The 13,544-nt window shown below is 55.0% G+C and overlaps 1 protein-coding gene across 1 annotated transcript in view; it reads right to left on the bottom strand.

The window, feature by feature from the left end:
* Positions 1–419: 419 nt before the first annotated feature.
* ZAN (zonadhesin) overlaps positions 420–13,544 on the bottom strand; it is a 32,370-nt gene continuing 19,245 nt past the window's right edge. The window contains 22 exon segments of the mRNA XM_057529795.1: positions 420–502; positions 735–834; positions 1,687–1,827; positions 2,361–2,499; positions 2,605–2,649; positions 2,651–2,804; positions 3,296–3,370; positions 3,607–3,748; positions 4,062–4,265; positions 4,458–4,587; positions 5,081–5,328; positions 5,667–5,808; positions 6,324–6,535; positions 9,320–9,615; positions 9,958–10,082; positions 10,224–10,388; positions 10,476–10,720; positions 11,030–11,174; positions 11,440–11,648; positions 12,784–12,832; positions 12,834–12,964; positions 13,262–13,292. Of these exon segments, the coding sequence (XP_057385778.1) occupies positions 436–502; positions 735–834; positions 1,687–1,827; positions 2,361–2,499; positions 2,605–2,649; positions 2,651–2,804; positions 3,296–3,370; positions 3,607–3,748; positions 4,062–4,265; positions 4,458–4,587; positions 5,081–5,328; positions 5,667–5,808; positions 6,324–6,535; positions 9,320–9,615; positions 9,958–10,082; positions 10,224–10,388; positions 10,476–10,720; positions 11,030–11,174; positions 11,440–11,648; positions 12,784–12,832; positions 12,834–12,964; positions 13,262–13,292 (3,195 nt within the window). The 3' untranslated portion in view covers positions 420–435.

Raw genomic sequence — 13,544 nt, 5'->3', positions numbered from 1 at the left:
AGGCCCTTTTGGTCACAGGCCGGCTGGTTCACCCTTTGGAAAAAGCCACATTCCCAGTCCTTAGCCTCTGCCCAGCGCCTTAGTCTCATCGTTAGAAATGTAAAACCTCAGGATCACCTTTCACTACCTGCCGGTGGGGAGCTCTGAGGCCAAGTCCGCCAAGAACGAGGATTCCTGGGGTGAAGTCTTTTCTCCTGTATCCCCGAAGCCGAAGCCGGAGCGCGGGTGGCCCACCCTCACGTGGCTTTGTCGAAGGGACAGACAGCCCCTCGCCTCCTCAGACCTCTGTTCCCCTCCCCTCTGGACACCCTGTGGAGCCCCCAGCCCTAGACCCTCACACCCCGTCTCCCTCCTACTTCTCCCCTCAAGACCCCCCTCACAGAGCCTTTCTCCACCAGAATCATGTACAAATTCACATCTCAAAAATAAATAATTTTATGTCTCCTTCTTCTGTGGACAACTCAGAACTGAGCGACTTTGAAGGCATGCTCTGGAGCCAAATCTGAGGAGAAAGCGAGAAAACCTTGTGTTAGAAGCAGACTCGACTTCCCGGAGCCAAAGCTGTGGACGGTGGGGCTGGTGCTCACCGGTACCTGGCAGCTTGCCTCTGGTCTGGCTCCGCATTTTCTCCCCAGAGGGCGTGGGGAACAGACACCAGCTTGAAGGTCGGCGCCCGCTCCCCATGTTTGCTCCCCTCCCAGCTGCCCCTCCTCTTCCCCTTTCCTGAAACTCACCTCCTCCTCTTCCTGGAAATGCATTCTCTGGTCACTGCTGACACTATGACCAGCACAGGCACCAGCCATCCCAACAGGGTGACCACAAAGTTGGAGGCTTCTGGGGCGTGGGGAAGAGAAATAGGGATGTGGGATAGGAAGGGGTGGCAGAGACACTCCCTTTCAGTCCTCGGCTGCCACCCTGGAGGGACTGCATCCCCTACAACCCTGGTGGCCGGTTCTCCCTCTAGGAGGCTGCTGCTCCCAGGGGTTTCAAGGCTTTGGCGCTGCCCTCCTGCTTCTGGACACACAACTCCCATGAACCTTCTAAGGGGATGTTTATCCAGTTGGTCCCCTAGAGTCCAGGGTATTATGTCGGTCACTGCTTCTCAAAGAGTAGCCCAGGCATCACTTCCATCAGTCACCTGGGAGCTTGTGAAAAATGCAGATCTCTGGGGCCCCCTCCAGACCTACTGAATCCGAATCTCTGGGGATGAGTCCCGGAATGAACAAGGTAAACAAGACACCCCTGCTCCACCCCGATCGTAGGCACAAGGATAAAGTTGGAGAACCGCTGGCCCAGAGGCTCACAGGAATTACAGTTTGGGATGGAGAATACCAAGAAAAGGTACTGGAGGCTCAGAGGGACACAAGAGAGGGGACTAACAGCAGGGTGAGCCATACAGATCACAGAAGTGGGGAGCTCAGGGTCAGAGAGAAGATTCCAGAGTGTGTGGGTAGGAGATGGGTAAAGGGACTCTGAGATCCTTGGAGGACACTCATCCGGCTAATCTGTAGGGATCATATTATATTATTATCTTTCATATAGTAATATACGACATTGATACTATACTATCCATTATACATCTATAAGAGATGTTATAGGTTAATATTATATGTATGGGATAATTCTGCGGCCGCTGTTTGCGGGGAAGGGGCCGTGAGGCTGCAGTGCCTGGGATGAAGTCCTTGCCTGGCGTTCCGGTGGGTGGTACATCCCGAGGCTCCGTGCAGAGGTGGCCCCCGTACCCAAGCTCACACTCACAGGGGAAGTGGGTTCCCTGCTCCTGGCACCGGCCATCATTCTGACAGGGGTTCTGTAGGCACGGGCTGTCTGCAAGGATGGAAGGGGTTGGGAAGGGGGTTCTGAGAGGACACCCACAGCCAGGGAGAGGGGCCTGGGGGCTGGGACGCCAGGGAAGAAAGCAGCAGCTGACAGAGACTCGCCAGGGTCCGCTGGCCGGGTTTCCAGCCCTGGCTCTACAGCCCCCGAGCTCTGGGGAAACTGCTTACCCTCTCTGAACCCCATTTTCTTTACCTATAAAGTGGGGATGCTGTGCTTACCCCCAGGTGGTGAGTAAGGACTAAAGGAGATCCTGGGAAGCTAAGGCTGGGCAAAGGGCCCAGCACGGTGCCCGGCAGACAGCAGAGGCTCAGAGAAGGCAGGGCCTGCGCCTTTGCCCCTCCCGAAAAAGAGAGAGCGGGATCACATGCCACGAACTTCCTGACACTGATGAGATGGAGTCCCAGGCACAGGACCGGGAGGGATGCTCCTCGGCCCAGGGGCCCCTCCACCCTCAGCCCCACCCCCAGCCCACTCCCAAGGGTATGAGGGCAGCTTGAAGCCAAGGGCCGGTCCAGGCTCACCTCGGAAGCAGCCACGAGTGCGCTTCCCCAGGGTGCAGATCTCCCCAGGGCTGCAGCGGAGGGGCTCACACAGCAGGACCCCCGAGCTGGCACAGGTGCAGCGCTGGGAGCAATCCTCGGTCACGAAGCTGTCACCCTGCTGGAGAGGGAGAAGGGGCGGGAGGTGGGGTTCTGGTTCACCTCCAGAGCCTGGCTCTCCCTGTGCACCTCTGCTCTCCCGAGGCCTCCCACTTCCAGCCCGGACCTGGTAGTAGATGCCGCTGTTGGCGCCGCCGCAGTGGGCCAGGGGGAGGCTCTGGGCACCACTGTAGATATAGCCTGGGAGGCTGGCACAGCCCTCCACACAGGGGCCCCTGCAGTCCCTGGGAGCTGCCAGGGTGGCACAGGAGGCTGGGCAGGGTGTCATACAGCTCTGATAGACGGTATTGGCTGGACACGGCAAGGCTGAGGGGACAGAGGGGACAGAGTCATAGTCAGAAGGTGGCTGCGCTGGGGCTGGCCCCCCTCGTATGGGGAACGAGGTCACCCAACAGAGCACAGAGCTTGGTAGAGGCAGGGGAGCCAGAAGAGTGGACCAGCTTTATGTGTCTTTTTGTCTGTGACACCAGCGCATGAGGTGGAGCAAAGATGGGCACTGGCGAGAAGCAGCAGGACGGGGTGACGGGGTGATGGGGCTGAGGCTTCGGGTGAGGGCAGAGAAGGAGTTAGCTCGGGAGGACGTTGACGAGGGGAAAGTTCAGGGCTGGGGGAACCATGACAGGAAGCCAAGGTGCGGGTACCGGTGGGGGTCAGAGCGGAGCAGAGGGTGGAAATGGCCGGGGGTGGGGGAGGAGGTCAGGAGCCCGCTGCTGGGGAAGGTCAGGGCCTCACCGCAGCGGGTGTGGTCCCGCCAGCCGACCAGGGCGGCGCCCGCCTCCTGGCAGATGATGGCGTACCCGCTGAGGACCTGGCAACGCAGCTCCTCCTGCTCTATGGGGTCCCGGGCGGCACACAGATCAGACACACAGTGCCTGGGGGGATGGCAGGGACAGTTGGGTGCTATCAGAGATGGGGGGGCAAGGAGACCCAGCCCCACAGAAGAGGCCCTGGAAGCCCCACCAGGCAGTGTGCGTGTGTGTGTGTGTGTGTGAGAGAGACAAGGTACCAAGGCCACAGAGGGAACTGTGCCCAACAGAGAGCCGATCAGAGAACAGGCCCCAGGACCTGGAGAAAGGCCATTCCCACGTGTCCTGGGTCCCCGACTCACTCCAGGAAGGGTTCCGGGGCCACAAGCTGGTGACAGGCAGCAAAGGGGCCGTGGGGGTCCACCAGCACCCTACACGCCTGTGTGTGGTCGATGAGCTCCAGCTGCTCTGGGCTGCATTCTGACACGTGAAAGCCTGACACCTCTTCTTCTTTCACTTCCTCCTCTTGTACCTCCCTGGGGCAGAGATGGTGAAGGGCCAGGTGAGGCCCACCACGGCTGTGAACTTAGGAAGAACTGGGGAGGGGATGGGAGGGGAGGGCTCGGGCACAGACCGGGATCCACAGGGCAGGTGCCCCACAGTCAGTGGGAGAGGAAAGAAATGATGGGATTAGGAGAATCAGCCCAGTCTGAGCCCTAGACCTCGGGGTTCCTCCTCTGCTGAGGATATGGGGGTGAGCGGGGTGTAAACAGATACTACGGTGTCGCTCATCGGCCCTCCACCCCCGGGCCTGGGCCTCCCTGCTCAGAGCCCCAGCCCTCTCACCTTGAGAAGCGGGGGAGGCCTCCCTTGGTCTTCTTCACCTCCCAACTGTTGCCAAAGACAAGGAGGTTCTGGGTGAGGGCACCGTTGGGCAGCATAAAATCATTCCTCTTGTTCTGGTCGTAGTTGCCGCACAGGCCGCGCACAAGCCTCCGGTACGTGATGGGCAGGGAGATCACTGCAGGAGGAAGGGGGCCAGAATCGAAACTCCCCACCTCGTCACTTCCCACCCCTCCTGCGTCCTCCCCTGGAGCTCGGGGGCCCCACTCCCAGGCAGGGGTCCTTTCACCATGCTCGGCCCAAGACGTGGTTTTCCTTACCCCCATCCTTGGAATGTCCCTTCGGCCCTCCGGTCCCCACGCTCAGGTACCTGCATTGTTCTTTCCATTGAAGCTGATAACCAGCTCAAAGTCTGTGATCAGATACAGGCGATGGCCTCGCATGGTGACCCGCAGCTGGTCGTTGGGCTCGTAGGGGATGGCCATCTTCTGACCGTTGACCTGGAGAAGGCAGACAGGAGTGGCACGGAGGCCTGAATCAAGGTGATCCTCTGCCGCTTTGGCCTCTGTCTCTCTGCACATCTTGGTACCTCTCAGTGTCGTCATTCCAGGGAACAAGATACCGCAGGAAGCTTTGCTACCCGGAGTGGCAAAGGCCTCCCTGAGGTCTGCTCCTGTTGCAGCCTCAGCCCCTTCCTTGCAAAGAAACTGGCAGGTGGGTGCCCTGGTACTTCTTCAGCACAGCTCCACCCTCACACTGCATGAGCTTCCCTTCTCTCTCCCCCTGCCTCTCTCCCACCTTGTATGTAATCCCACTGCCCTCCTCTGCCTCCCCCCAAGGAGGTGAATGTGGCACTGATTCTGATTTCCAAAACCAGGCAGCCTCTGCTGGGAACTTCCCAGGGAACACAGAGTCCTGGCTTCACCTGCTCCAGGTGGCCTCCCATGGCCCGACCTACCTCCCCAGGCCCTCCCAGCCTGGCCTGGCTCTTACTACAAGTCCCAGTTCCGTCTGGAGCTGGACTGTGTAGCCGTAGACCATCACGATGATTTCGTGCAGGAAGATGGGGTTGAAGGACGGATACACCTTGTTGCGGCCCTCCACGACCAAGGGCTCCACCCCATCAGGGAGCATGTCCAAGGTCTTGATCAGAAAGTAGGTCATGCGGCCCTGGAAGCGGTAGCTGAGGCCATCAAATGTGTGGTAACGGGGGTCCCCATAAATTGTGCATTGCTCCGACTCTGAAAAGAAGGGCCAATGCTAAGAAGGCACCCTGAGCGATGTAACCACCCCAGAGCCCCTCACCCTCCTGGGGCCTCCTGTCACCTTCCCTCTTAGCCCTGGGCTCCCCGTGGACTTGATCTTCCACTTTCTCCCTCTCCCCGCTTGAGAGGATCTCCTTGTCTGGTTCCCTCTTTTTGCCCTTAAGATAGGAGATCCCAGAGAGGATCATGCAGGCGACCAGGGAGCTGGTAGGAGCCTGAGAGCCTAGGCCCACCCCTGCCCGCGCCGGATCCCTCCCTCTCCAGAGCCCCCAGCCCGGGCCCCTCTGGCTCCACCTCCCCGAGGGCCCCCTTACTCTCGGGTGCGCAGTAGTCTTTGCCGTCCTCGTTGGGCTGGCACCGGGAGCCCGAGGGGCAGGTGAAGGGCCAGCACTGAACGGCGCCCGCTCTGCAGGCACACCTCTTGGAGCAGCCTCTGGAGAACCAGGACTTACCCGCCTGCAGACGCCGCAGGAAGAACGGGGAGTGAGAAGGGAAGGGCCAGCTCTCTTTCCTCGATGACTTCAGCCTAAGCCTACAGTCTGATGGCTCACTTGGCACGGGCCAGAGGCAGTCCCGGTGCCATCTGCACCCTTATGGACCTGTACCGCCCCCTAGAGGCATTGTGCTCAGTGTCTCACACAGGCTGCTCAGGAGGTACTGCTGAACCCATCTTACAGATGAGGAAACTGAGGTCACAGAGGTCCCCTGACTCGTGAGTGCTACCATCAGGATTCAAATCAAAGCCACCCTACCGGCTGCATCCCTGTGGTTTGCATTTCTCAGTCCCCAAACCCAAACCACGCACCCTCTAGCCCAGACCTGGCAGGAGGCCACCCTGCCCCATCACCAGCCTTCACACCCAGGGCCAGCAGTAGAGGCGCGGGTGGCCCAGGCCGAGAGACGCACAGGAAAGGAGAACATGGCATCCCGAAGGTGTGTTGCCCCCACCCCTACTTTCTGCCCCCACTCACAGGGAGGGAGTTGCCCTGGGCGTCCCTGCAGCTGCACTGACTCCTGGGCACACACTGCCGTCCACTGAGCACGTAGCCGGGCTCACAGACACAGCCCTCCTCGCAGGTGGAGGGAACTCTGGAGCCTTTGCACTGGCCTTCCGGGTCCCAGCAGGAAGGAGGGCAGGAGGGAACGCAGGTGGTGTAGACGCTGTAGGCGGAGCAGTCCAGAGCTGGAGGTGGGCGGGGGGGGGAACACTGACTGAACGTGGGCTGTGTGCTGGCTCCAAGGACAGAGAAGAGCAAGAACGGTTCTCCCCACTCGGCGTGGGAATCCGAGGTCAGCCAGCAGCTGCAGCAGCGTGACCCTGGTGCATCTGGTCAGTAAGCATGTGACTGGCGTGTGTGTGTACGAGGTGTGACAGGAGTACAGGGCAGGGAGGTATCCACTGTGCTGGAGGAGCTAAATAAAGCCCTTTAAGTAGAAGTAGTTGCAAACAAATGGAAATGTTCACAGATGGGAAGATGTCAGTCCTCCCTAAGTTAATTTAATTATTATTATTATTTAGTTTTTTGGCCACGCCAGGTGCCATGTGGGATCTTAGTTCCCCGACCAGGGATCGAACTCGTGCCCCCCATGGAAGCGCAGAATCCTAACCACTGGACTGCCAGGGGAGTCCCTCCCTAAGTTAATTATACATTTAATATGATCCCCAAAAAATACACCAACAGGATTTTGTTTTGTTTTTTAATAGGATGAAATGATATTAACGTGGAAATGAGGATATAAACAAAGCAGAAAAGCTGGGAAAATTCTAAAACAAAACAAAAAAAACTGGAAAAAAAACCAACAGTAGGTAGTGTATGTCCTTACCAGAAATCTAAACACCATCTAAACTCTCAATGACCACAACATTGTGCTGCTAGTAAATGAAGATAAATGGAGCAGTGGAAGCGGAGAAAAAGGCCCAGAGAGGGATCCAAATACATGTGGGAATTTAATATAAATCATGGCATCTGAGTCAGTGGAAAAAGAGAGACTGGCCATTTAATAATACTGGGAAAAAATAAACACAAAGTTGATTCAGTTCTCATCCTACACACCAGGATGAATCCCCAGGGATCAAACATTTAAATATATAAAAAAAAGAAACCATACAAATACTAGAGCAAAACGTAGGCAAATTCTTTTTTAACTTCAGAGTGGGGAAGCCGTTTGTAACTAAGGCTTAAACTGCAGAAGCCATAAAACAAAGACTATTATATTTGACCTCACAAATACATATATATATATTTTTTTCTGCATGGTAAAAAAAGAGTGAAAGATGAAAAAAAGAGACCTGGAAAAAATTTTTGTAACTCATGGCACTAATGAAGGGCTACTCTCTGTAGTAGACAAAGGACATCTATAAAATATTTCAACAAAGACCAACAAACCAGTGGAAAAAATGGTGAATGGGTATGAAGAAATCACAGAAAGGGAAATCCACATGGCTCCTGAACATATAAAAGAATGCACAACTTCACTCATAATAGGAAAAATACAAATTAAGACTCTTTTTATCTTTCACATATCAGATTGGCAAAAATCCAAAAGCACCATAATGCTGTGTGTTGGCCAGTCTGTGGGGAAATGGGCACTCTCGTATGTTGCTGGTGGGAACGTAAATTCCTCAACCCCTATGGAAGGCCATTTGGCAACATCTCTCAAAAGCACAAATCCACACAATCCTTGATCCAACAATTCCAGGTCTACAAATTTATCCTACAGATAAGAGACACACACGTAGAGAATTGTATCTGCATAAGGTTATCCTTGCAGCACTGTTTGCAATAGCAAAAGACTGGAAACAACTAGAAAGTCCATCGCTAGAAGACTAAATAAATTATGATGAATGAATTATGACGTAGCTGCAGAAGAGAATGAGGACACTCTTTACGTGTCTGACGGGGAAGGACCGCCAAGCTAGTTTGTCAAGTGAAAAAAAATAAAGTGCAAACTACTGTGTCCCATCTGCTGTTTGTAAGAAAATACAGAAAATAAATTTGCATTTGTCTGTTATGTGCAGAAATAAAAGACTTTTGGAAAAATACTCAGATGTTGAAAAGAGCAGGCTGGGACCTGGGCCCCTGGGGTCAGGGCGAGAGGGAGACTTTTCACTGGGAATCTTTTAATACTTTCAAAGTTTTTGAACCATAGGAATGCATCACATAGGAAAAACACCGTAATCACTGTTTTAAAATTTAAAATGTTCTTGGGGACTTCCCTGGTGGTCCAGTGGGTAAGACTCCGCGCTCCCAATGCAGGGGGCCCGGGTTCGATCCCTGGTCAGGGAACTAGAACCCACATGCACGCCGCAACTAAGACCCGGCGCAGCCTAAATAAATAAATAAATAAATAAAAATAAAAGGTTCTGGAATTAGATAGTGGTGCTGGTTGTACAACTTTGTGAAGATCCTGAAAATCAGTAAATTGTATACTTTTAAAGGGTAGAAGAATATGGTATGTGAATAATAATTTTTAAAAAATTTTTTAAAGGAAAGAGCTGGAGGAGGATACCTCAGAGTCTGCCAGGAGGGGAGAAGAAAGAACCTTTCGGGTGCAGGGCGTGGTATGTATAAAGGCAGGGAGGGGTGTGGGAAAGCGAGGCCTGTGTGGGGAATGGGATGGTTTGATACAGGTGATGCTGGCGCACAGGAAAGGGGGGTGGGGGAGGGGCACAGCTTGCAGGATCTCTCAAACATCTCAGAGAGGAGCTTGGACTTGCAGGCAACAGCCGTGCAGGGGCCTAACATGATCACATTTCTTTTGGAAAGGAGCTGCTGACAAGCAGCCCGTGTGGTCCTGGTGGTATGGGGCACTAGCTAAGAGCTTGCTGTAAATGGTCCACATCAGAGAAAATGAGGTCAGAAATAGTCCAGGAACAACTGAAATGGAGAATGGGGGAGCTTTCAGAGATACACAGACGGAAAGAGGGTTTGGGAGCAGTTTGGGGGTGGCCTGAGGACACACTCACGGCAGAAGCTGCTGTTTCTCCAGATCGGAGGCTTGATCCCCTGGGCCTGGCAGGCGGCCCCGAAGGCTTGCAGAGACTGGCAGAGGGCATGGTTGAGGTCTCCAAACTCACAGAGGCTGTGGGTACATCTGAGCAAGAAGGGACTGAGAATCACGTGGGTGGCACACTTCGCCCAGGCTGGAGCCTGAAAAGCCGCCTGGCATTGCTCCTGGGCTCTTGCCAGGTCAGCTGCCCGGCAGTTTGTATCTGGCTTCTCCTGAGGTTCTGCTTCAGTCTTCTTGTCATCTTCTTGGCAACTGGGAAGGCAAAGGGGGTCATCCTAGGGACAGCCACTGCCTCATCTATGATAATGACTTGGCGCTCCCAAACCACCCTGAAGACCCCTCCTGTCTTCACCGGGAAGCTGGCCTGGGCTCTGGCCAGCCTTCCACGTGGCCTCAGTCTCCTCCCACGTTTCGAAGCCAAGACAGGAAGACTTTCTCGTTTCCCCATATAGGTTCCTGGGACCCAGACGCCATCGCCTGTCAAGTTACACGCACAAAGGACCACTCTGGTCTTCCCATCCCAGGTGGGCCATACAGTCTAGAATCCCAACTCGTGTTCCTGTGCAAAGGCAGAGAGTCTTTGGGGGCAATTACTTTGGGTCGATCTCTTTGTCTTGCCAACTATCCACATACATGACGTCATCCAGGGCTAGTTCGTCATTAGGCATCAATAGTTCATCTTCTTCCTCGCCGTTGAAGTTCCCGCACATGCCGCAGGTCTGGGTGGGCAGAGGGGATCGAGGGATCTTCAGCGCCAGGGATGGCAGAGGGCATTTTTTGTTGGCATCCCCTTAAAGAGAAAGGCGCCCCCCTCCCTGCAGGCTGACTCCCCTACGAAGAGACCCAGGTGTTTTCCTCACCTTTTCATAATAGGCTTTGGGGATTTCGACCTCTAGGAAACCACTGCCGTCAAACTTGACTTGCACCCCAATGTTGATGGTGAGCACGGTGTAGCCGTCCCTGGAAATGACTTTGACTCCCCGGATCTGGGTGGTCGCCGGGAGGGTGACCCGTGTGCCATTGATCTACAGAGGAGGGCAGGACCCGTGAGCAGGAAGAAGGACCAGAGCCCCGTCCCCAGAGCCCACATCCTCCCTGCCTCCCTCGCTCACCAGCACTTGGTCCTTCTTCAGGGTGACCAGGGTATTAAAGATGTCCACATGGACCTGGCGGAGGTAGAAAGTGTGGGGTTGGTCTTTCCGCTTCCCATTCTTGCCACTGATCTTGAAGAAAGGCTGGTCCATGGTGGAGTGGCATATTTTCACCAAGACGTAAGTGCAGGTGCCCCTGACCGCATGGTAACTGCCATCGAAGCTTACGTAGTGGGACGTGTCGCGGATGCGGCACTCTCCCATCCCTAGAGGACAGACAGGTGGCTGAGGAGTGGTCCAGCCTCTAGCAAGAACAGGCCTCCTCCCCTGCTTCAAGGAAAGGATGTGGAAGAGAGGGAGCCTCCAAAGGGAAGGAGACAGAGAAAAGAGTCAAGATGTGAGGAGGTGGAGCAGGTGTCATTCAGCCAGGGAGAGACTTATAATATCCCGTCTAAGTCCACGGCTGCCACGGGAACCATGAGTGAAGCCCGAGGAGCCCTTCTTGACAGAGGGGGAGTTGGGGAGAGTTCGTCTTGGTGGCTGAAGGTCCTCCTCCACGCTCAGTGGAGGCTTACCTGCCGCCCGGCACCGTATCAGCCCATCCTGGGACCAGCACATCTGGCCAGGCTTGCAGGCAGTTTGGAGGCAGGAGATGTTGTTGTGAGCCGAGCAGGTACAGAGCCTGGAGCAGGTGTTGTCCGTGTACCAGCTCTCCCCGACCTGCGGGGCGCAGGCATCAGTGGAGCCGATAGAAACTTGGAAGCCAGAGATGGTCGGAGCCCCCCGCACCCCAGGGCCCCCATGAGGCTCGCTTCCCTTGGCTGCCTGCCTCCATCGCTAGCCTTTCTCAGGCTCTTGGCTTCTGGATTTGCTCCTCAGCCCCCAGCACTGGCCCACCCTACCCCTTTGCAGGCTCTGAGCCCTCTGGCCCCCAAACTCGGGGAGCTGGGAAGGGCAGGGCACCCCCTGTGGTCTGGCCTCTCACCGGGTGGTAGGAGCCCCTCTGGCTGGTGCAGCCACACTGGCTGAGGGGCACACAGGAGGTCCCACTCAGGATGTGGCCTTTCTGGCACTCGCAGCCCTCGGCACAGGGCAGCGAGGACGGGCAGTATGATGGAGTGCTCAGGCTGAGGCAGGTGGTCGGGCAGGGGTTGGCACAGGTGCTGTAGCTGCTGCCCAATGGGCAGTTCAGAGCTAAGAAGAAATTGGTGTTTAGGAAGGAAGAGTGATTTCCAGCTCTCTGGCCTTGGGGCATCAAGAGTTCCTGGGAGGGACTTCCCTGGCAGTCCAGTGGTTAAGACTTCGCCTTCCACTGCAGGAGGTACGGGTTTCATCCCTGGTTGGGGAGCTAAGATCCCACATGCCTCCAGTCCAAAAAACCAGAAACATAAAACAGAAACAATACTGTAACAAATTCAATAAAGACTTTAAAAATGGTCCATATCAAAAAAATCTTAAAAAAAAAAAAAAAGAGTTCCTGGGAATGTCCATCAGACGAATGGATAAACAAAATGGGGTCCAATCATACAACGGAATATGATTCAGCCTTAAAAAGAAGGAAATTCTGGCACTTGCTACAACATGGTGAACCCTAGGGATATAATGCTAAGTGAAATAAGCGAGTCACAAAAAGAGGAATACCGTGTGATTCCACTTAGATGAGGTCCCTAGAGTCGTCGAATTCACAAAGACAGAGAGTAGATGGCGGTTGCCAGGGGCTGGGGGAGGGGAAGGGGACTTACAGTGTTTGATGCGGACAGAGTTTTCAGTTTGGGAAGATGAAAAAGTTCTGGGGGCGATGGTGGTGATGGTTGCACAACAAGGTGAATGCACTTAATGCCACTGGACACTTAAAAATTGTCACAATGGTAATTTTTATGTTCTGTATGTTTTACTACAACTAAAAAAAAAAGCGTTTCTGGGAAAGAAGAAAGGTCACAGAGCTGGCCCAGGGAAGAAGGGGAGGAGGCAGTAACCAAATGAGATCAGAACTTTTTTTTTGGGCCACGCCCCATGGCATGTGGGATCTGAACCAGGGATTGAACCGGTGCCCCCTGCCGTGGAAGCGCGGACTCCTAACCACTGGACCACCAGGGAATTCCTGGGAGATCAGAACTTTTTGGTGAAGTGAGAATCGGATGGAGGCTCCCAGAAGAGGGAGACAAGTAGAGGATGGGGGCTGGACTCGGAGAGACTGGGGAGAGGGGAACAGAGGAGGGTCCCACGTGGGGCCTGGGGGCCGGGCTGCGAAGGGAAGAGTGAAGGAGAACTTAGGGAGAGGAAGAGAGGGCAGGGCTCGGGGACTCCTCCTGGCTGTCAGGTCACTCACGGCAGGAGGTGGTGTTCCGCCAGGCGAGGGCAGGCCCGGCCTGCGCGGGCGCACAGGGACGCGTAGGCCTGCAGGGAGCGGCACAGGGTCAAGGCGTCGCCCTCGGTCCCACACTGGCCGTACACGCAACTGGTGAAGCTGGTGTGCGGGGCCACCACCCCGTGGCACTGGGAGAAGGGTCCTGGATGAAACGTAGGTGAGACTAAGCTTGGGGAGGGGGCAGAACCACACGGCTGCTCTGGGGCAAATTCAACATCCGTTTCCATCAAAACCCACAATTATTGAGAACCTACCGCCTGAGATGCAAAAAACCCCACAGGTCCGGCAGCGTTCCCAGGTGACCACTGCCTCTGCATTCCCTCTGCCTGCCTCTTGAGGGCCACTACTTCCCGTCTCACCCTTCCTCCCTCCCTGCTCAGTGCCCCTCCTCTGTCTCCTGCCCCGGGGGGAGCAAAAAGGGGCCCCCTGCGTGGCTTACCCTGAGGGTTCATTAAGATATCACAGTTCTTTTTTTTTTTTTTTTTTTTTTTTTTTTTTTTTTAAATTTTTATTTATTTATTTATTTATTTATTTATTTATTTATATTATTTTTGGCTGTGCTGGGTCTTCGGTTCGTGCGAGGGCTTTCTCTAGTTGCGGCAAGTGGGGGCCACTCTTCATCGCGGTGCGGGGACCGCTCTTCATCGCGGTGCGCGGGCCTTTCACTATCGCGGCCCCTCCCGTTGCGGGGCACAGGCTCCAGACGCGCAGGCTCAGCAGCT

Source organism: Balaenoptera acutorostrata, chromosome 15, assembly GCF_949987535.1.
Source record: "Balaenoptera acutorostrata chromosome 15, mBalAcu1.1, whole genome shotgun sequence".
Lineage (NCBI taxonomy): Eukaryota > Metazoa > Chordata > Mammalia > Artiodactyla > Balaenopteridae > Balaenoptera > Balaenoptera acutorostrata.
Note: the sequence above shows the minus strand (reverse complement) of the source record. Positions and strands in the feature narration are given on the sequence as shown.